This window comes from Poecilia reticulata, linkage group LG8 (genome assembly GCF_000633615.1).
Source record: "Poecilia reticulata strain Guanapo linkage group LG8, Guppy_female_1.0+MT, whole genome shotgun sequence".
Taxonomy (NCBI): domain Eukaryota; kingdom Metazoa; phylum Chordata; class Actinopteri; order Cyprinodontiformes; family Poeciliidae; genus Poecilia; species Poecilia reticulata.
The window spans coordinates 6,543,157-6,566,142 of NC_024338.1; the positions used below are offsets into that span (position 1 = coordinate 6,543,157).

General features: G+C 40.6%; 2 protein-coding genes across 8 annotated transcripts; both read right to left on the minus strand.

Annotated features, from left to right (window-relative positions):
* Positions 1-377: 377 nt before the first annotated feature.
* Positions 378-2,452, minus strand: trir (telomerase RNA component interacting RNase). The gene is made up of 3 exons (XM_008415411.2): positions 1,695-2,452; positions 1,280-1,351; positions 378-804 (listed from the first exon to the last, which is right to left on the minus strand). Exons 1-3 carry the CDS (start codon positions 1,959-1,961, stop codon positions 697-699), a joined length of 447 nt encoding a protein of 148 aa, XP_008413633.1. The 5' UTR covers positions 1,962-2,452; the 3' UTR covers positions 378-696.
* Positions 2,453-5,157: 2,705 nt separating this feature from the next.
* On the minus strand, positions 5,158-21,321 carry hook2 (hook microtubule-tethering protein 2). 7 transcript variants are annotated; one of them, XM_008415413.2, is made up of 23 exons: positions 21,034-21,320; positions 20,177-20,259; positions 18,700-18,772; positions 18,548-18,598; positions 16,483-16,615; positions 16,205-16,272; positions 15,823-15,888; positions 14,373-14,453; positions 12,787-12,953; positions 12,508-12,648; positions 11,766-11,967; positions 11,482-11,592; positions 10,461-10,548; positions 10,297-10,360; positions 9,942-10,079; positions 8,569-8,656; positions 8,212-8,217; positions 8,025-8,059; positions 7,863-7,945; positions 7,664-7,767; positions 5,735-5,836; positions 5,555-5,630; positions 5,158-5,485 (listed from the first exon to the last, which is right to left on the minus strand). In XM_008415413.2, the coding sequence occupies exons 1-23, from the start codon at positions 21,076-21,078 to the stop codon at positions 5,244-5,246; spliced, it is 2,247 nt and encodes a 748-aa protein (XP_008413635.1). In that variant the 5' UTR covers positions 21,079-21,320; the 3' UTR covers positions 5,158-5,243. The 7 variants fall into 7 exon arrangements, with proteins under 7 accessions (XP_008413635.1, XP_008413634.1, XP_008413637.1 ...); XM_008415412.2 differs by having other exon boundaries at positions 10,297-10,363; positions 21,034-21,318; XM_008415416.2 differs by having other exon boundaries at positions 5,268-5,485; positions 5,559-5,630; positions 10,297-10,363; positions 21,034-21,314.
* Between the last annotated feature and the right edge of the window lie 1,665 nt (positions 21,322-22,986).

The following is a 22,986-nucleotide window of genomic DNA, read 5'->3' on the forward strand; positions in this document are numbered from 1 at the left end:
CCTAAAATGTATATTATCTATTCTTACAGTTCTCTGTATAGTATAAAAGCCAGTGTTCCTACAGTTGAGCACTGAAAATGTTGATCCAAGATGTTGATTTAAGACGAGTCGCAACAAAACGAGCTCCATCTCATTATACCTCCACATATGAGGATAAAACTGACATCCACAAAACTTCCTAAAAATCTTCACATGGCATTTAGCATTTTAAGCACAGTTAAATGTTTTAATCAAACGTTGGAAAAATCAATGGAAAAAGTCTGGAAGTTTGAAACCAAAAGATGTTTTTTTTTTTTTTTTTACAGAAACTCAATGAAAATTGGTTAAAACAGGAATGAGGACATTGATCTGTAAAAATACCCAACAGTGACACAAAACAATTGAAATTGGATTTAATTCAAACCATTGGTAGGCTATGTAATCTGTTTAAGTTATACATGGATTAACACAAATATGACATCGAAGGCATGAAAAATGATACCGAGATGCGTCAACACCTTTTGACACCAGAAACCAAATGAGACAAAAATAACAAAAACAAAGGAAAAGACTTGAATCAGCCAAAGCAGTTTTTTTTTTTCTTCTTTAACGACAGTGAAGGTGACTTCAACTGGCAGTAAGAGGAGGTCACTAAAGGTCGTCTCCTCTGGAGCTCCTCCTGGGTGGGTTTCTCTCCCAAAAGCGTCGTCGCTTCGCCTATTTGACCAGCGGTCTGGTTTTATCGTCGTCGCTGCACTGGTGGGCTTTGTACTTTTTCACCTCAGCCATGTACTTTGACCAAGCATCGCTCTTTCCTGCCTCAGCCTGTGTGGAGAAAACATGAGGGCTACTGACGGTATAATGCAAAACGAGAAAAATACAAAATGGTAACTAGAAAAACCAATCAGACTCACCAATTATGACTTTCCAAAAAAAAACTAATATTTTTTCCCATTACTGACTTTCAATAAACTCAAAAACACCAATATGAGGAATCCACTGGTGGTTTTAAAGATGGGAAAATGTGAGTTTTAAGGTTCAATTAATGAAAAACGAGCAAAAATAATTTCAACAATTCCTTCAGAAATTAAACCACAATCTACCACAAATGTTGATCTATAAACGATTTAAAAGGATTTTAGAGTAGTCGAGACAAACTAAATGAAGACAACGCAGCAATAGCTTTTTTTTTTTTTTAGTACTACTATACAAAAGCTGCTGCATTTTATATCGCCATTATTCTCAGATTATGCCTCAGAAAAGCACGATGTCGTGTAGGAAACCCATGTGCCATACTTACTTCTGCGTCCTGTTTCTGCTTCTTCGCAACCATTCCGGTCTTAAGGAACACACCGCCCCGGCGCTTCCCCACCTGGGTGAGGGGATAGAAGACTGACACCGTTACAGGGGTCCTTGCAGGTGGATTGCCAATGAAGGAAACTACACCAGAGCAGAGGGACTAGATTTAGCCTCCTGCTGCACCACCAGTGAGAGCATCACCAGTGAAGAGCAACCCTAACCTTTACTCAGCTAGCAGTTTGAATATTGATACTGGCGTCTAATTATATATATAAAAAAAATAAATATATATATATATTTTAAAAACTACAATTATAAATCACAAAATTTCACCGCGTGTTAAACTCAATCCCGGTATTTCAGCTTGGGTGAGCTGAACTACTGCTATCTCGTCTTACAACTGCTAAACCCCTTACAAAGCTGGTCACAGGGAGGGCCTTCTTTTCCACTGAGGTCTGTCCTTGCTCGGTGGCTCTCGCTTCTCCACCTGTTTGCTGCGCCTCCTTTTTCCTCTGCTCCTCCTCCATCTTCTTCTTAAAAATCTCCATGAAGCTGCCGTCGTTTGCGAACGCGTTGGCTACCCCCGACGCCGCGGGGCTGCTGGAGGGAGACGCCGGGCTGGAGCCCCCGCTGCTGCTCCCGCCGCTGGTCTTATGTTTGCCGTGTGCTCGCTTTGGATCCATGTCTCACACCCACAGTCCGACGACTCAAAGCGAGCGGCTTTACTACTCACTGTGGCTTTGTTTTTAAGCTAGATGTTTAAAAGGCGGCTTGCTAACAACTACTTGGACCCAGGAAAGAAAGGAAAATAATAGGAATATACCGATTCAATTACTTAAAAATAAGCACAAAATGTCCAAGTGAAAAAGAAAACGTCCGTCTTGTGGTCCACAAATGTTATAAATCGAGAAAAAAACAAAAGCAGACGCAGGCTAGCCTGCTAACGTGGCTAACAGTCGTTTCTTGTAAGGCCTCTCGGTGAGAAACAAACTACCTTCCGCCGTCAACTCCCCTCCCGGAGGTGTCAACACATTAAATGTAGTCTTCAACGTGAAAGAAGCTTCAAATACCGATAAGAATAACGAGCAACTTCAAAGCTTTATCGTCGCTAACTTTTGCCACCCATTACCGTCGGTCGGCCATGTTTATTATTTTTTTTTCCCCCCAACGGCGTTGTGTCTCTAGCGCCTCCTACTGTGTCGGTGTTACAAAAACATTCTATGGTCATTCGACAATACGACTCCAGGGGGCGCTGTTCAGACGCTGGGGTGAAATACAGACTATTAAAAAAAGTGACGGTACAATAACTTATCAAAAACATTTGACTAAGAATATTTTTGTGGCTTTTTAAAATCCCCCTATGCATGAAAAAAATACATATTCAGCTCCTCCAGCTGAATAAAATGAAATTATTTTTTTTCTATTTTTGATGTGAATTTCTCAGAGTAACTATATTCACCCTGCAGATAAAGAAGGTATGTCACACAACTCATCCCAAATGCAGTGAATTGACACTGCTGGCAAAGACATGTAAAAAGCTTTTAAAATAAAATACTTTGAGTAGCATAGTCTAAAAAAACAAACAAACAATGGAAGTATCCAACCTTTAATCTGAGTTTACTTATTCTGCATGTCTGTACAAATCAAATACAAAAAGATGTACAATGTCTTATTTAAATGTTTATTTCATCACCTCTGTAGAAATCTATTTGATTTCTGCTTTTAATTTATTTATGAGCAGCCATAAACCATAATATACAGTAAAAACAAAAATCACACGAGTTCATGTGACTAGAAGTCTATAGTGGAGSAAAGTACAGGTTCAGCAGAGGCACGATTTGTCAAACTAAAGATTTACTTAAATTAAGGATTCATTCCTACAGAGAGCAGAGTTATTGCTCTGCGTTATTAATCACTATGATCTCTGGTGACTCCATATGGAGACGTCCAGCTGTGTGTGAACTGGTGTGATCGATAAACAATGCCCTCCTGTAGTTCATTGGGCCGTTTTGACACTTGCACAAAGGATGTGGGAAGTTTTGATTATTCATCATGACTTTTAAGATGGTGACTGAATTATCACAACGTTCCTAAAGAGGCCAAGCTTTGGAAAAGTCAAACATTTACACATTTTGTTTCATAAAAAAACCCTGGTTTAATTTTTTTTAACCTACATTCCAGAAAGCGTTGGGTTAAATTTTTTCAGACCGCCAATTTAATAGTTTGTAAAACTATTTTTCTCACTGTAGATTATAACTACTAATCTTTTGAAACCTCTACCACCTTTGCTCAAACCCACAGCATGATTCTGCCACCACCTGAATCATACTGCAGTCTTCAATGATGCCATTTCTTCAGATATCTAACAAAACTGAAAAGATATTTATCATTTATAATATTTAGAAGTGTTAAGTATGATGCTGTACTCAGGCCATTGTAGAGAAAAAAAAAAGAAGAGTACAAGAGAACATTTCCACCTAAAGACTCAGAAACTTTGAGGTTAATCTCTGCAATTTTCCAGAATTTGTATTTTTTTTTTTTATATATATATATTTGAGATCCAAAAGTGGAACGTTTACGGAAGAAAAAAAAAAAAGAATTGAGATGAATCTATTAAATTTTCTAGAAAATGGTTTGGAAATTAAGTTTCAGAAATCAAAAGTTTTTGATTGTTTGAAATTTCTAATTTTTTTCTAGAACATTTCTGAGATTAACCTGAATTTTTTTCTTGTAAGTCTCCTTCCCCTCTTCAAGGGGCAGAATTACTTTTGAAGGCCTGATGTCGTTTTCATGTACAAAAGTTTCCAGATGAACCTAAAAGAGTGAATGTAGAGAAACCAAACAGATGTGATTTTCCTGTTCGGATCCAGTTTATTTGATGTACAGCAGTAGAACAGAACTACGGCTCTTTAACGTGCCTCAGATCCCCATTACAGCACCAAGTTATCTACCAGACCACAGTATGAAAAACACAACCAAGCCCCTTCGCACCATGCTACGGCTTCAAACCATAAATAAATCAAAAGCAATGAATTAAAAAAAACGTGCACAGCAACATGACTGTGGCCTGAGGAGAAAACGGCACAAAGCGTCAACTGGGGTCAAACATGTTACAAGATCCCAGTTCTGATATATAATGAGCAAAAAAAAAGAAAAAGTCTGGGTAAAGAAAAGGCAGATTTAGTGTTTGATCATGCCTTTTATCTGCCGCTCGCTTCCTGTCAGACAACGGCACAGATTCAGGCGTTACGTCAAAGTTTCCTTCCATGAGGCGTCAGCAACAGAAAAAACGGCCGAACATCAGTAGTTTGATCATCCAGCTTTAAACTGAGATTAACACGATTCCAGCAGCGGGAAGCGGTGAGCGCCGTTAGGCTCCACCCACAACCACGTACCCTGTTTCAACCTTTAGTGTGATAATAAAAAAAAATACAATATTGAGAAAAAAAGAAAAAAAACATAAATCTAAACTTCAATGCATAAAACAGAGAAGAGGTTGATCGTGTTCATCGCCGGCCTGCTCCACAAAGGAAACAGTTCTGATCCTGTACAAGGCACTGAACACATCCGGCTTTCTAACAATAAAAGTGCTCCAGTGTAAAGAGTTCTACGAAGTTTGCATTTCAGAAAAACATTCAAGTGAACACTATACATTTCCCATCCACCCCTGACGACCGGGTTCCCTCCAGTGTTTACGTTTTAGACGAAGACGGGAGGGAACTCAACAAAAACAGTGTAGTGATTTTATGCTATACGCCTTCTTTAACCGGAAATATCCTACTAATACCCTTCATCACATTAAAATGATCCAAACTTGTACCGTTTAACCTAATATTAAATAATAATAGTAATAAAAAAGATTAAAACACAAGACTGAGTTGTAGAGGCTACACAAGAAACAAAAAGAGTCACCTGAAAAGGTGACAAAACCTGCTGGAGGCAAATTACAGAAAAACACAGCACTGTCATGTGGCTGTGAGCCAGCAGGGGGCAGCAGCAACACGAGACAGAGGGAAACGTGCAGCGGTCCAAGTGAAGGCATCAAGGTTAGAGGTGGACCTGGCCGTCCCGTCCCGCCTCATCTGGGCTGGAGGCGGACCAGGCCGCGCCGGGCGTTGGTGGACTGTCTCTGCTGGGCCAGGAAGGACATGGCCTGGTTTCCAGGTCCCAGCCGCTCGCCCGACACCTGCTGGTGCAACGCCATGCCCTGCGGAGGAAACGGCAGGGGGGTTAAGAAAGACACGGAGCTGAGAAAACGAGGCGACGCTCCTCGTACCGACCATGTTGTACCAGGCGCTGATTATGAGCTTCTCCTCCTGGCTGTGTCTGACTCGGCTCTGTTCGTAGTCGTGCTGGAGGAGAAACGAATGCGCCCGACGCTTTTTAGTGACACTTTGGGGGGAAAAAAAACAAAACAAGTGGAGTTTCACCGGCCGACGCTCTTTACGCGGCTCACCTCCAGATGCTGGAGTTTTCTTTCCTTCTCCGTCAGCTGGTTCCTCAGAGACTGGACGTCGGGAGTCGGAGCCGGCGGCTTGGGATCCAGAGTTTTGATCACCTGCATACAGAAAACATCCTCCTGATGACGCCTTTCTGTCGCCCTGGAAACGCTTCGTCACGCTGAAAACGTGTTCTACCAGGATGGTAACTGTCGAAAATAAAATCTGAAAAGTGTGGTGTGCGTTTGTGACCAATCTGTAGGTTGTAGATCCTTCTGCTGCTTCATTCTGAATAGATTTTAGGTGTGTGCTTTGACTAGGTCATTCAGAAACATGATTACTTGACATAAAACTGTTGCATTCGCAGATTAGCATTTCCACAGCATAATGCTGCCAGAACATGTTGCAGTTTGAAGCTTAACTTTGGTCAGACTAGAAAAAAAACAACACCCATACAAATCATGCATTCCTCCACTTCAAAATGACATTTCAATGTGATGATTCATCACATTCATTTTGTGGTGGCCACATAAAAAAATGAGGTAAAGTTGAACAGATAGAAGGGCTTCACTGCTGCTACATCTCATGTTTCAGCCACTGAGAAACCTGAACAAGACTTCAACTCTACAGTATGTCAGGGGTCCAACATCCAACATAAATCAGAGAATATTTAGTCGAAAAACCTACAGCAACTAGTAGTTAAAGGGATCGACAACTAGTTGAACATGTTGGCCAAAATATGTTGAAATATCCTCATTAACTTCAAAGTTGTTAAACATAAAAACTAGCGGTGCACCGATTGCCGTTTTCTGGCCGATCACCGATTACCAATCTTTAAAAAGCCTGACCTGTCGATTCCGATTTTGGCTGACAACACTTTTTTTTTGTCGCTAAATATAGCAAGAAAGTTGCTAGACTTTTGTTAACTGCAAACGTGGAGACATGACCTGGTGTCTGAGTCTGTCGCTCTGTCTCTCTCACTGCAGAGCAGGAGAGGAGAGTGGCTCATTTTTAGACCTTTGCCGAGATGATAAGATCAGGGGATCAGATTGTTTTTATAAGAATGAATTGGTCTGTCACCAATCTCCCAAAATTAAGAAAATCGGCACTGAGGGTGCCGATTTTCTGGGGGTCAAGCACAACCTTAGTCCTATGGAGGCCTTAGTCCTCGACGTGACCGTTGGAGGTTCGATTCCTGGCCTGGCGACCTTTGCCACATGTCTTTCCCCTTCTCTCATTACCAACTTTCCCGTCAATTAACTATGAAATAAAGACCACAAGAGCCAATAAAACCTTTCAAAAAAAAGAAAAGCGGCGCTGATAAATTGGTGCACCCATAGCGAAACCTCACAATAACTTCAAAAATTTTCTATCGTGATTATATTTTTCACCTGCAGGGGTCACCATTTCATTCAGAGTGCCTGCCAGAATGAGGATGCAGTTACACCAAAAGTTTGATTCAACTTAGATAAAAAGTATCGGTATTTTCTTTGTGTAAGAGCAACACCAAAACTCATTTTTGTTTCTTCAACAAAGATGACTTTGCCACACACTGTGCAATACGTAAAATGTTTCTATCACTCCCCTCTTCATCCTCTTGGTCCTCCTCATCTTCACTTTCCTTTGTCGTTGCTGCACTGGCTTTCAAACGGAAAGGTTTGAATGTCGCTCAAAGCGCAAAAAATACTTTTCTGATGGAGCTAGCGCTGTAGCACCTAGCATATGTCCGCTGACGTATATATAAACAGTATTTTTAAAAATAAATCTGTAATAAATATTTCTCAAATACAGTCTGATATTACAACTGATTGTGGGTCCCTTTCAGAAGACTGCTCTGTTTTGTAAATATCTAGCAGATTTCGTCTCATTTGAAGCTTTAAATGACGGAAGGCTCCTTTAATGAGCCATGTTGATGAGAGGAGTGTGTTCCCTCGACGAGGACTGACCGTTCTGGCTTTCTCCATGTAGCGTTTGTATCTCTGCTCCATCTGTTTCATGTCCTCGTCCTTCTTCCGAAGGATCTCCTGGAGTTCATCTATCTTCTTGGCCACTGAGAAAAAACAGGCGCGTTCAGAACTCCACAGCATGAACCAATAAGCCGGGAGAGTCGTGGAAAAAAAACACAAAAAAACAACGGGTCTTAACTGTTGCTGTCCGCTTTGGGCTCAAGGTCGTCGATGACCTCCCGTTTCTTCCGGAGGTCAGAGTGAGCTTCATTCAGCTTCTCCCTGAAACAAATGAGTCACTTTAGACGAATCCCATCGGTGGTAAACAGACACCAAGCAGCAGCGGAGGTGAATGACTTACAAATGCTCCTCCAGCTTTTTCTTCAACAATGACGACTTCGGTTCAATAAGAAGAGAAAAAACACAAAATGTTAACGTAAGATTCACACTATGTGAAGGATGAAAACATGAAACGTGTAAGCGGCGAGAGTCGAGCTGTCGCAGAGTGAAATCATGGGCCTCTTGGACGGAGGATGGGCCGTACTTACGATGGCCTGATTTTGGCAGATGTAGGATGGGGGGAAGAGGAGGAGGAGAGGGGGGAGAAGTGGAGAGAGACAAACAGAGAGGGGCAGGCGTTAGCGCTGAATCACCACAGCAAACATGGGTTAAAGTGCCACACAACAGGTCCCACAAGGAGAGCAAACACTGCAGTCCTCCAAGGCCAAGTGGTCTTTCTAGCTAATCTCTGAGTGAGCCGTGCAAAAAGGATTATTTTTCCATTTCAGAAATTATAAATTGATTAGGCCGTATAAAGAGTCGGCATTCCATCGGTCTGATTGTGGACAGTATGCTGAGTAACGGTGAAAAGCAACAGAGCAGGAGAGGCGGATTATTCCACTCACGTCCTCGTGTTTGCTGTCCTGCTGCTGCAGCGCTTTCTGGAGCTCCTCCACCTGAGAGCGCAGCTCTGAGATCTGCTGCTGGTTCAACCTTGGCATGGACAACAGGGAGGGAGGAAGAAGATTTTAATGTGGATTTTATGAAAAAGTATTATAAGTCTGAAATGAATACCAACTCTGCGACGCCGTGATCCTGTTTAAGGACCATCATTTGTTGACTGATTCGTGTTAGCAGCAGAGGCAGTGGAGCGCATCGCTAACTAAGAAGTTCGTTGAGCTAACCTTAAAGAAGCAATCACAAACAACAGCTCTGCTAAAACACCTACATGGTATTTAGCTAAAGCGCTACATTAACACAGAATTTAGTGGAAGCTAATGCACTACGCCAGTATGATATTTAGCAGAAGCTAATGCTGAAGCTAAAGCACTATTTCAACAGCTGTTAGCAAAAAGCTAATGGTTCTGATACAGACAGGAAAATGAACGGGTTATAGCGCTTTAACACTGAGCTAAAGTGCTACATTATCACAGTATTAAAAGAAGCTAATGCTAAAGCACATGGTATTTAGCAGTTTATAACTTGTTCTCTACTGTCTGTTTTATTTCCTTCCTCTATTTTTTTTTGTTTGAAATAAAGTTGTCCCAGAAAAAAGTATTGCTAAAAACTGATATTTAAGCTAAATGTAACATTTTGTTCATATTACCATTAGCATTGAGTGAACTTTCTAAAATCAGCTGTAGAAGATTTGACAATGTAATAGTCCTTTATAGATATGAGCATTTCAAATATTTCACCATCCTCTGTTGAAAAAAGATCCTTAAATTATCTCCGTTTAAATTATTTAGCGATTCCACAGTGGGCTAAAGATGTTTCAAGTGAAACTTTGTGCATCTGCTGTGAGCACCTGTCGTCCATTCAGCGCTCCGCTCTACTGAGCATGCTCACTCCACTCCTCTCCTCCTGTTACTGTTGCTGGGGATGCTTCCCACACCCTCAGCCTGGTGTTGCATTGGACGGACGGACACACACACACGCACACACACAAACAGTCCACCCACATGTCCACATGCCCACAGGCATGTAAACACACACACACACACTCTTGCACGTAAACACACACGCTGTAGGGACAATCTGGCTTTCTGCTGCCTGTCCTCCAGCCCAGCCCACACAGCTCCGCTCCACACGCAGTCCAGAGGGCGAGTTGACATTTAGGCAGATATCACTCCTACCCTCAGCCAAATCAACAGTTTAATACCCGGGAACGCACAATATGGTGCCCCTCCCCGGAGGGGAACGCTTATCCAACATTGCTGAAAGAGAGAAAGAAAAAAAAAAGTTGAAACGTTTAATGAATTCATGAACAAACTCCTACCTGTTCTGGGTTTCCAGGCTGTTCTTGCTGCGCTGCGCCTCTTCCAGCTCGGCCTGGACCTCCACTAGTTTCTGTCTGTAGGTCTCCTCCTGAGCGCACAGCATCTTGTTCTCGCTCTGCAGACGGACGACCGTTTCCCTGTCGAAGGCAGAAGATGGAGAAAAAGCAGAAAGGCAGGATGAGGGGAAGGAACGGGAGACGGCCAGGGGAACGGTGGGCCTGACTGAGGAGGCTCTTATGTGACGCTGTGTTACCAATCCACTGGCCAGCTGAGCGGTCAGCTTCCAAAATTAAAACTCCACAATGAGCACGGCACCAACGTAAAGCTCTGGTTCAGATGGACACATGGACGTACTTTAGCTCAGTGGGCATGATCTCTGCAGCGAGGTTCCCCACCGTCACGTCACCGTCGGACAAGTCTGCTGCAGGGAGAAACAAAGACGTATGAACTAGTCTTAGGAAACACCATCGTATTTCAATGCAATCAATAGATAAAAATATTCGGGATGATTCTCCCACCTGTTCCGCTCAGGCAGCCCTGCTGGACCTGTGCACACCGCAGCTCATCGTTTGCTTCCCGAAGCGAGTCTCTTTCTGAAATGAGACGCTGCAGAAGAGAAAAGGAAACATGTTTTCCAGAATGTTAGAAGTTCTGATTTAGTAAACTGGGATAAATGACACCCCTTTGTTTTTTTCTTATTCATGTTTTGTTATGTTACATTAGCAAACGATGCATTTTACATAAAGGACGCACGATAAATCTTCACCATCGGTACTGGCTGATTTTTTTTAAGATCTGGGTGTCGGTCCGTTAACTAAAACTTGGCCGATATCAACTTTGTTATTTTATTATTTATTATTTAAACATTGTTTGTTTTGGAGGGAAGTATTTGTTGACAGTGATGGATATTTATATAAAAGTAGCACAAATTGTCAGCCATGATAGCAATATTAATATCTGGACCTGTTGCAATAAATCAATTAATCACATGATAAATTGAAACAAGTTCAATAATTTCTATTTATTGTTTTTCTCTTTTCTTTCTTTCTACAAAAACTGAACAACAAAAGTCTTCAGTCTGGTGCTTTTGTCTCAACCAGCCCCAACTAGAAATAATTCATTTTATCTGTTGTTTCTGTTTTGTTTATTTATTATGGATATTTAAAATGTTTTCCAGTTCTAGTGTTGAATGTTCACTAGAATTTAAAGATTATTAATCTTTGAGAATGAATTTATTTTTGCGTTACATCACTTGAAGATGGTGTCAAAACAACATTATCATTTATTGCAATAACTTCTTGGACAMATTTGTTACTGATACAAACCTGTTAATATTGGATATTCATTTTCGTAAAACAACATGACATCAACCTTTATGTAACACGGACAGATCGCTCTCAGATCTGAGACTTTACTAGAAGCGGATCAGATCAGGTGGGAGTCAGCAGCACAATATCTGCCTGGCAACAGTCTCAGCAGCAGAGAAGTGCTGATCCACACAACATCTTCCAAATGTGCTGACGAGGAGCAACAACTCACTTCTTTCTCCTTCAGCAGTGCGTCATACTTGTCATAAAGATTCTTRTACTCAAACTGCCACTTCTCAGCCTTCATGGCCTCCGCTGTGTGCCTGTTGTGAAGCTCATGAGCCTAGAAAAAAAATAAATAAATAAAAACACACACAGAAAAAAAAAAAAWAAAAATCAGAAAGCACACGCAGTCTGCGAGAAGCGCTCCAGGAAAACAGCAAATCTCTCCAAACACATGCAGCAGCCAGACTCAGTTTATCATCGCTCAGATGGCGAACAGATGACGCGGCGTGCCTGTCTCTTGTAGGTGTCCAGCTGACCGCGGACGGCGTTGGCCCGCCGCAGCTCCTCCTCCAGCTCGCAGGTGCGCTGCATGTACACGGTGTTGCGCTCCTCCAGGAGGCGCACCTGTCTGCGCAGGTCGCCCAGGTCCTCCAGCTTCCTCTTGTAGGTCTCCACCAGCGCCTCCAGCTGGTTCACCCGGTCAGACGAGTGTCTGAGGGGGCAGCAGAGGGACGGGGGGGGGGTGGGTAACGGTTAACCATGCTTGGGGAAAAAGTCATTTAATCAATGGACGTGAATAAGAAACGCCTTCAATTAACGTCAGGAAGGATTTGTCAGCTTTGTGTCCTGATCMGTGTCACCTTAATATATATAGATGGATGATAAATTGCCTCAGAAGTCATCGTGATAAACAATAATATTGTTGTATTTAATAATTTTGTATTAAATTAAGGCTATCATTTGGTAATAACTGGAACATTGATCCATATATTCAAAGTGTATTTGCCTGATGATGGCATCTGACAAAATGTTATTTTTATTACTYGTTTCTTCATTTATGACTGTATCATGTTGTTATGTAAAGCTCTTTGAAGTTGCTGCTGAAATGTGCTATACAAAACAAACAAAACAAACAAMCTTGACTTTATYGTGTCATGTGTTACACTGCTACTCTAAAGCACATGTACAGTTGTGTTGGTCACCATTCCAGCTCATGACTGATTGATTTTGATAGTAGAGAACCTGAGGTCACCTGAGGATGTCCATCTCGTCTTTAAGAGCCTGGGCTTCGTGCGCCAGACTCGTCAGCTCCTCGTTCCTCTGCTGCAGGTCAGCCACCTCTCGCTYCAGCATGTCTGCACGAACGCGCAGGTCGTCTCTGCCGTTCTCCAGCCTGGGACGCAAGGCGGTTCATGTGGGTGAGAAACAAACGCGACCARGGTGACTCGAGTAGACGCTCRAGCCTRCCACCAAAATATCTCGCAAGTGGGTAGAAAAGCTACCAGTTRTCACAGTGATGTTTTCAGCCAACCTGTAGTTCTCCTCCTGCAGCTGCTCCATCTGACTCTGCAGCAGCAGCAGCTTCTTGCCCGTGATGGCGGTGGTTGTGGCATCCAGAGAGTCGCTGCGGCTAAGCCTCTCCCTCAGGGAGCGGACCTCCGCCTGGAGGGACGACCTCTCCTCCGCGCTCAGCGACAGCTGCAGGAGGGCAGAGAGACTTGATGCAAAACGTTGCAAACACATCGAGAGATTTAATGGGGGAGGGGAAAGGTGTTTCGACACTGTAGAGTGTAGAGACACACTGATCAGATATAAATATCTGCATCGGTCACAATATTGAAAAAAAAAAATTTCTAGATTGTTTAATTCTATGTTTTGTTCTCCGAGCGATGTGCTTTATTATTTATTTTACGTTACATTTAGAACTCCTAATTTTACTTTCCGAACCATTTCAAAGAAGGTTTGTTGCTGTTTATGTTTGATCAAGGTATTCAGCCTTTTGTTTTTCTCAATTTAAGTTTATTATTTATATTACACTGGCTCTTCTACTCCTAATTGCACAGACTGAACAAATTAAAGTTTGACCAAMCTTGTGATGCCATTTGTATGTACACAAGTGTGCAGATTTATCACATAAATTTGTAATTCAGTACATTTGGTCGATGTTTAAAAAAAAAAAAAAAGATATCTGTATTGATACAGGAAGGGAAAAAAGTGGATCAGTGCATACCTGGTTTTTACTACATAAAAAAAATGCAAGTAAAGAACAAAAATCCTCAAGGCAAAATATTCCCAAGTGTGTGAAGGTGAACAAATTTGTTCAATTTCAGGCAGATTTATTTAGAGAAAACCTATGAGGTAACACAAAAGAAACTCACCACGTTTTAGTGCAAAGAAAGTCTTTAAAACATGAGCTTCTTTGTCACTTCACATGCTCTGGGGTCAGTGCTGCTCGGTCAGCTGACGTTCAATATTCCCTCACAGCGCTCCACCCCACCCATCCCCTACCCCGAGGGTTTAAACCAGATCCTCATGCTAAGATTAGATAYAACAAGAATCCTTATACTGGAACTGCTGCTGTATTTTTTTTTAGTTGGAAACAACTCCAACAATTTTGATCTTTTAACCACCAGAAAAAAACAAAACAAGTGGAAACTTTTCAAACGGGACACGTTTTCCAGGCAGCATAAGCCCGCGCTGAACTTTTTAGGACAGATTGCGTGTTTGCAGCGCCGGGCCAGTAACAGCAAATAGCTCCTAAAACAACACCGCTGACTAATTCCCAACGTGTGGGCCGAGCAAGTAAACAAACAGGTGGGCCGAGAGAGAGCACAAATTATTGTTGGCTACCGATCCATCCCAAGGCAATGTGTCAGTTTCATCTAGATGTTACGCAACTACTGGCAAGAAAGTGTGTTAAAGGGGGAAGAGGGAAAAAAAGAGTCACAAATAAGATGATATCCTGCAGGGTAATCAATAGAAGCCAAAGTGAAAAAAGTTCTGATAATCTCTGGCAGAGAGCAGCAYGTCGGTGCAGAGAAAAGCTTTGTAAAAAACTGATTCTGACTTTACTAGAGATGGAAACATTTGCTAAAAATCACCGTTCAGCCGACTGACCTGATGCTCAAGGTCTCTGCAGCGCTGCGTCAGGTCCTCCTTCTCGCCAGCTTCCTCACTCAGAAAGTAATACTTCCTGGACTGAAAGAGTGCAGAGAGAAGAGACGTCACGTCGGAGAATCGGAGGAGACAYCGGCGTGTCAGAAGAGCAACGCAAGCGCTCAGTTTCACACGCTACCACAAACTTTCCAGCATTGAGAGTGCAACACAATGAGCACAACTGTGAAGTTTTTCTCTTTTTATTGTATAATCTGAAAAGCTCTTCTTCAACTGCAATTTAAATTTTTTTATTTACTGCGTCACGATAACAAATTTTGCTGGACGATAAATTGTCCCAGAACTTACTACGCTAAACAATGCTGTTGTTTTGAGGGCGTTTTCATAGATATAATAGTAATAACGCCACATAAATGCAAGGACACATTCTCAGTTATCAATAAACTTTAAATTCTAACAAACATTTAAACACTGGAACTGGAAGACATTTTAAATATTCAAAAATAAATTTGGAAAACAACAGAAACAACAAATAAAATAAATTATGAAGTCTGTGTAAACAAAATGATCTTTAAAAAGGGATAGTTGGGACCAAAACACCAGACTGAAGACTTTTATCATCCACTTTTTGGTAAAAAGAGAGAAAAACGATCAATTGTACAAATGAAAATTATCAAGTTTCTTTTAATTTGTCATGCGATTAATTGGTTTATTGTGACAGGAATATAAAGGCACACTGCAAAAACACTAAATGTTACCAAAGTATTTGATGTATTTGTCTTAGTTTACTTGAACAAAGGCAAAACTAAAGTACCAACAACATTTCAGCCAAACATTTCTGGATATYGAYTAAAAAGTACGAGTTTCCCTGCATTTTTTGATCTTATAAAAGACAAAAATCTTTAAGCGAAAATAATCTGCTGGTGGAACTAGTACTTTACTAAATCTATATTAAGGAATTAACCCTCCYGACCCCACTGAGGGACAAGGGTGTCAAGAAAATGGATGGATGGATGGATGGATATTAAGGAATTATTGACTTAAATCAAGCCCCTATATCTTGGTGAAATGTTATATGTAGGTTATTTTGTCGTATTTCAAGTGTACTGAGATATTTGCGCCGACTAGACAAAATAAATCTTGGTAACACTTTGAGTTTAGAAAGAAAAAGACCCAAATTTTGTCCTTTTTACTGAAAATACATTTGTTCAGTCGAACAAAAAAAAGAAATTGAAAACTAGATGCCTTTTTAATTAATACAGAAAACGTGCAATATCTCTTTTTAAGCTTTGGATCCACAAAGAACACCATCCATTTTGAACCTAAAGAAAAAAACAAAATCTGACTATTTAAGTTTTTTTTTAATTATTTTCTCACCCCTTTCACATCACAGACATAAACACATAAGATCCTCTGCTTCATAATTTCCCTGTACCGACTTTGTGATATTTACCTGGTAGTCAAAGTCTCCATACGTCTCTGGACTTCCTGGTTCAGATGTCGGTTCCTTCGTTAGAAGCTGAAACCGAGCAGCAGGAAATGACAGATAAAAACAGACAAGAACCGCGCTGGCAGATGCAGGTCTGCTCAGCTTTATTAATATCTCATTTGAAGACAATCTTCCYGAGTTCAATATTAATCAACTCCTACAGCGTTGGCCCTCAAAAGCACCAAATCTATTCTTAGAACAGCACAAAGCAGGATTTGGGGTGGAACTATTTCAGTCTAAATGTTTATCCGTATGAATTACACCCATGACTAACATCTGGATTAAAACAAGAAACAAAAAAAAAAGAKAGAGMGCGAGGAGCGGATGAGTCGGGGTGCTCACTCACCTCCTGAATGGCTGTCATCACAACATGCTGGACAGATTCCTCAAGTGTCATAATCTGCTGGATTTGCTCTGTTTGGGAGACGATGACAACAAAAGGTGTCGATGTGCAGCCAGACGCAGATTAACGCAAATAATCTTTCCTAAAATGAAAYCAGCTCAGGTTCATTAAACCGACGGTTCAAACTTTAAAGTTTATTCTGGGAAATGGGGGAAAAAGTGTCRATAACGAGAGTTAAAATAACCTTGTGGTTGACAYGTGGATTTTGTTTATTTTTTTACCTTGTTTCTTTTCACAGCTGACGGCGCAGCCCAACACGAGCTGCAGCAGCTTGCCCAGCTCCGTCACGTCTCCCAGCTCGCCTATGAGGTTCACGTCTGGTAAATGCTCGTCGGACACCTGCTGACCGAGCACCTGGCCACGACACGGAAGGTCAAAGGTCACATGTCCAAACACAGCCATGAACCAAACAGAATTAGAGAAGTAAGGGGGCGGGGGGCATCTCAAAGAATCACAACATTGTCAAAAAGTTTTTTTTTTTTTTTTTTTTTTTGAGTATTTCAATGTGAAAACATGACTTACAGCCAACGGAAACTCATTCGTTTATATGGAGTGTAGAATATTATATAAAACAAAAAAAAAAAAGTTTTTTATAGAAATATTACGGCCATGTCATGTCATGGAGAAGACCGCTGGGACTGACCTTAGTCCAATAAACAGTAGCCACAAAACGTAGCTGCTATCTGCGCTGGCGGCCAACAGATAGTTGGATCTAAGCCGGCRTTTCTCAAACCTTTTCAGGCCAAGAAACACTTAACCCATTTAACAAACAGTCACCTTTATCTGCCACCTAACCTGAAAATGGCCCTGTGACCCGCCTACATGGGCATTTTGAGTCATTTACAGATTCTGAAAGTGTGAAATCTAAACTTTCCAATGACGTCAAACACATGGGAATAAAAAAATWAGCTGTTTTCTTTATTACCAAGTGTTATGCGTATTAATAACATTTAGGGCTATTTGTAATTAAGAAGCACAGTTAAAGTAAAATAGACTTGAGTTGTTGCAGAAAAAACAAAAAAATAATTTTCAGCACCATTAAATAAAAATATAATCCAACCAATTTCTATCAATTGTATTTATTTATAGTATTTAATTACACCCTTTTTAATAAAAAATGTTCAAAAGAATTCCACAGCAGCAGCTATCACTTAGCTTCCTCTGATTATATAATATTCTTAGAGTTGTTTTCTTTCCACCGCTATCTGCAGCTTTTCTTTTATTTTGAGTGACCCGACTTTAAGCCAGTTATTATAACACAATAACTTGGTAAGCTAGCTGTAGCGTCGCACTTTGAGCTCACGTCACAGGACATAAACGGTCGTTTACATGCAGTACCTCGCACCTCGCCCGCGGACCACCTGTGGTCTGGGGACCACAGTTCGAGAAAGACTGATCTAAGCATATTCATGGAAAGTTGAGTGGAAGAAAAAAAAGAAAACGTTAGTGGAAAATGTGAACACAACATGAGCAACAGAGACAACCACAGCCTTAAAACATTGTGAATTCTAAAGTTCTGGGGGAAGTTCACAACTTTTCTTATATGTATATTTATTCTTTGCATTATGTGCATTCCWGCCACACAGTGCCACCTTATAGCACAATCAAGGAACTATGTTACCTTTAATGATAAAAATSCTGTCTCTATCAAAGTCAAACAAATTTGACTTTAGAATTTAAGCCTTGAAATTGGGCCTCTGTCTCTTTAAGAAACTCCACCTTCAGTAAGTCATCACAACWTGGCTCCTCTATTTACCTTAGCAACGTTTCTACCAACATTGCACTGAGAAGTAGCTCCTATAACGAGCTGCTCTCTGGCAGTTCCATTAATTGCTGCTGGCTACTCTGAAGGAGCTGGTTCCACCGGGCTCCAGATGGTGGCGTTCTTCAGTGAGGCAGAAGCTTGGAAGTTGAAGTTCCAAGGAGGCGGGGTTAGGTCCACCCAAGCATTTTTGCACAGCTAAATGGTTGCCATGAAGATTAAAGGATTCCTCAAACATGCATGAAAGAATCAAAGCAACACTCCAAGTTCATCTGTGATGCAGCTACTGTGGTTGACTGGCCAGCAAACCTTCCTAAACCTTTTAGTAATGTACAGAAGATGAGAGACAAAAAAGCGAAAAAATAACCAAAAATAAACATTTCAAATATCAATTTGTCTGGAATGATTATAAACAATATGAGCTTCCTGTTTTGAATTAAATCACTGAACTAGATAAAATTTTGACAATACTGTGATTCATTGAGATGAACCGACAAAAAACCCCCCCAAAAAAACTGTCTTACATCATGGTAATACTCCAGCATGCTTTTCAGGACCTTCTTCAAGTTGCTGACCTAGAAAGACAGAAACAGGAGATGACACTGTGATTTTCTTTTTAGTTTTAGTCAAAGACAACAAAAACAAAAGGGATGTTCTGCAGCTCTTCAAACGTTACTTTAAGGCGCCAGTTGGCCTCGCTCTCCTCCTTGATCCTGCCAAGCCACGTCTCATTAAACCAAGAGGGGTCTCTGTTAACGAGAACGCAGAGCTGCAGTCACAATATGTCTCTCTGGACATCATAATCCACAGGGAGCAGCAGCAGTAACACAGCCTTTGTTCTTTTAAATACGGTGGCATTCGAGTAAAGATGCTCATTAAAGTTACATGACATGGGAATAATGAGAAGGGGAGAAAAAAAAGTCAAGTGTCCTGAAGTGGAACAACAGGTTTGATGTTAGAACATTTTTAAGCTAGCTGCTCAGACGTGGACCAAAAAAAACTTTTTCCTACAAGCCGAGGTCTTGATTCAAATGCATACGTGAACGCCAAGTAAAACGGAGACAGCTGCAAAAGCAGGAAGTGGACTATAGCGCAGGGCATTCTGGGTAAATACAACCAAAACAAACAATATTCTAATTCTAGCGGGAGAAATGGCTCGTTGTCTTTTACCAACAACTAAAGAGAAATCCTACAATCACCAAAATATGACGCCACCACATTTTTTTTTTTACATTTCGTCAAGAAATGTCATGACTTCTGAAGTCATGACTTCTGAAGAAGTCATGACTCTGAAGAAGTCATGATGCTCAGTGACTTCTTCAGAGAATTATGCGTCACATCCTTGAGCAGATCTTGATGCAGCGCCACCGCAGGTGAGGAGGGGAACAGGTTTTTCAAAAGGTCTGGCTCGTTTGACACAATGTGGTGTGAAAGAAAACCACACCAGCTGAAAATGTAACAAATGTTGCAACTTTGGTTCCCAATTGAACCAAATCTACTGGACTATAAGGTGTGAAAACACCTTTAATGACTTTGCCGTTAAAATGAGAAAAAAACAAAACAAAACAAAAAAAAAACAACAACAACAAACGTTATCAGCTAAAATCGAAATCAGGCTTTTAAAAATATTAGTAATCGAACAGAAATTGGTGCACTCTTAATTAGAACCCTTTTTACCCAGGATTGAATACTTATACAAGTGTAAATATATGTAAAAGAAATTCTAGCCCACACTGGACCAATTTTATATGTACATGTTTCAAATATACACATCTGATAGTCATTAAAAACATTCTGATAAAGTACTGATTGGATATTTGACCTTTTATAAGAAATGGTAGACCTCATTTATAATGGTTGGTTTTCTGGTTTTGGTCCAACCTAATTAAAGTTTATTCCATAAATCTTGCATAGGAGTGAGGGAAGCTGAACATTTGAACTCCTGATTGTATCCAAGTTTCAATTATCTAGCTTTTGATTTGGGCGGAAGTTGAAGAATTCAGATGGTCGTCCATTTGTACTGATAAAGAGAGGATGTAAACTTCTCAGCAGAACTGTAAATTAGTTGTTGTTTTTTTTTTTAAACATTTGATTTAAGTTCTTCTTTTACACGAATCAGAAGAGCATAAAGTCTATAAGTACGCAATGCTTACATTCTGTAGAGCACGTGAGCAATGGCCACTCCACTCGTTAGATCGTGCTTGTTATCACATGACGGGACCTGAAATGTCTGCAACTGAGAATAAAAACATTAAAAATGTTAACATGAGTCGCTTTACATAAACTTAACCATACAGCTGCAAACCAGCTGCTTTGAAATTACTACCACGTCATTTGGGTCCTACAAAATATGAACCAAACAAACTGTACATTTTGTTTCAAATACACAGTTTGAAACAAAATTCAGCCAGAAATTACCAGAAAGAAAATATTTTAATCTTTGGGCACATTTGATTACTTTATAACAAACAGTGGCAGAAAGAAACACAAAATAGATCAGTTTGCAAAAGCACGAAGAGGTATGAATCTCAAATCTCTAAATACTCACACGTATTTCTCTTTAAAGCTTAAATGATGATTGCTATTAATACCAGACTTGGCATTAATAGTCAATTTTGTCAATTAATACCAACTTGTGCTCAGTGTGTCACGTTACTCTTTGGGGAAGAGCCAAAGAAGTGTGTTTTCTCTTAGCTTTAAAGGAAAGTTTAGCATGTTGGAAGCTGACGCCAGTTTGGGTTTGTTTGTTTAGCAGCTAACTTTGCTTTGGTAAACAGACCTCCAAGACCATATTGCTCAGTTTGTTTACAGCTTGTTAGCTTGACTGAAGAGTAGCTAACACCGTTTCCAAGAACTAATAACTGCTTGTATTGTATCACAGGAGAGTAAAACAAAACGTTCCGTTTTACCTCAAGAATTTATTTACGTGAATTTGCCGAACACCTGCTGTCACCTGTTAGCCCCGGGGCAGGTTAGCCTCGCTCGGAAACCTCGCTAACTTCAGACTTACCCAGATCAACAGCGAGTCGCACAGCTTTGCTTTATCCAGACTCATGCTGCCGAGTGGCGTGAAGCTTCAGGCCGACTGGACCTTCGCCGGTTCTGTTGCTCAGGAGTTTGTTTCTCTGGTCCGGACACCTTCCACGTCAGGCCTCCGAGCGCTGCCTCCCGTCCGCTTCGCGTTTCACTCCCTCCCTCTGTTATTCACGCGAGCTTCCGTATGAGGACCGTTCCCATGGAAACGGCTTGTGCTACGGGGTCAACGTGTCTGATCTCAGTAAATGATGGTAATTTGAGAGTAATGGCGTCATTCAGTCAGGTTTGAACGCACTAAAAATGAGGTGGATTTAAACATTATGTCTTATTTTTACCTGCTTATTTAACCGAGATGTTGTCAATGAAATATATATAGAAGAAAAAAAACCTAATGAAAAAGAAAAATAAATAGGCGCTTTCACTAAGACCTTTCGGGTTTACTCTATTTTAAAAATGTATTCATACCCCTGAACTTTTCTACATTTTGTCTTAATTTATAATAGTATGATGAAGTAGCCTATCGCTACTCTTCAGTAAAATTACTGGCTACTTTACCAAATAAAATTTAGGCCCCTAAATCCCTAAATAAAATTTAATAGACGTTTAGAATAATACAATCAACTACAGTAAATGGCTGAAGAGAGAGGAGATGCATAAAAGACTGAAAAAACAACTACATTTATATTCAGTCAGCAAAAAGCGAAATTTCAAGAAAATCTGGATGAGATGGGGATGTTAAAAGACAAAAACGTACTCTTTTCATATTCAGATACCATTTTACATTCTTATTGCCAAATCCAAAGTGTTTAATTCTTTTCTTTTTTTTTTAGTTCCCTTAAAGCACCACTGGATGGCTCTAGTCGACAGTGGGTTTATACAGCTGCATGTTGCACAATTGCTATCTATCTATCTATCTATCTATCTATCTATCTATCTATCTATCTATCTATCTATCTATCTATCTATCTATCTATCTATCTATCTATCTATCTANTCTATCTATCTATCTATCTATCTATCTATCTATCTATCTATCTATCTATCTATCTATCTATCTATCTATCTATCTATCTATCTATCTATCTATCTCATTCAGGATGATGTGCAGAGTTTTTTTCTTTTCTGTTTTTTTTAACCAAACATGGCATTTTAGTTTCCCCAGTTGGGTGTTTAGCTGCATCTGTTTCCCCAGTTTTCCTGCTGGAGAACTGATCCCCGCAGCATGATGCTACCACCACCTGTCCTGTGTGTCACTCAGTCTTCATGATGCTGTTTGAGGCTGGATTCACAATGAGGTTTAATAACACTCTGGTGAAGGGTACATGCTAATTAGTCACTCTTTTTTCATTGTGGGATTATCACAATTAGGACTCTGAATACACATCTAGACACAATTTTACTTTTTATTTTTTTGAGAAACAAATAAAAACAGGAAACATGCATCATGTTCTGTCCACTTCACTCTCTTCTGCTACGTTGTGTGGGTCTATTCCAGAAAGTTCTGATGTAATACGTATTAAAGCTTGTGGCTTTTGGAAGGGGCCGTGTGTTACAGATAAACTGTGTCTCGGATTGCTTTAAGCATTATTAAAATGTTTTCATTTTGAAATTCCTGACTGTTTCACAACACTTTGTGATTTCCAGCACAGCAGACTTTTCACAGGTTTCTGTCAGATTCCTCCCCTCCTGTAATACCAACATGCCATTCCACACGTACACCCTTTCCACTCCGGTCTCCGTATCTCACTGTCCACTCCTGCCTCCTTCCTGCAGTCTGAAGTTCCTGTCACAAATCAAACTGCAGTAGCCAATCGCACTGAAACTCTGCCCACTTCTTTCCTGTTTGCTTTTGCCAAACCCAAAAACCGCAGGTTTGCGCCGAGTCCACCGTGTGATGTGAACACCTGCGCGAGGTGAACTGTCGCCC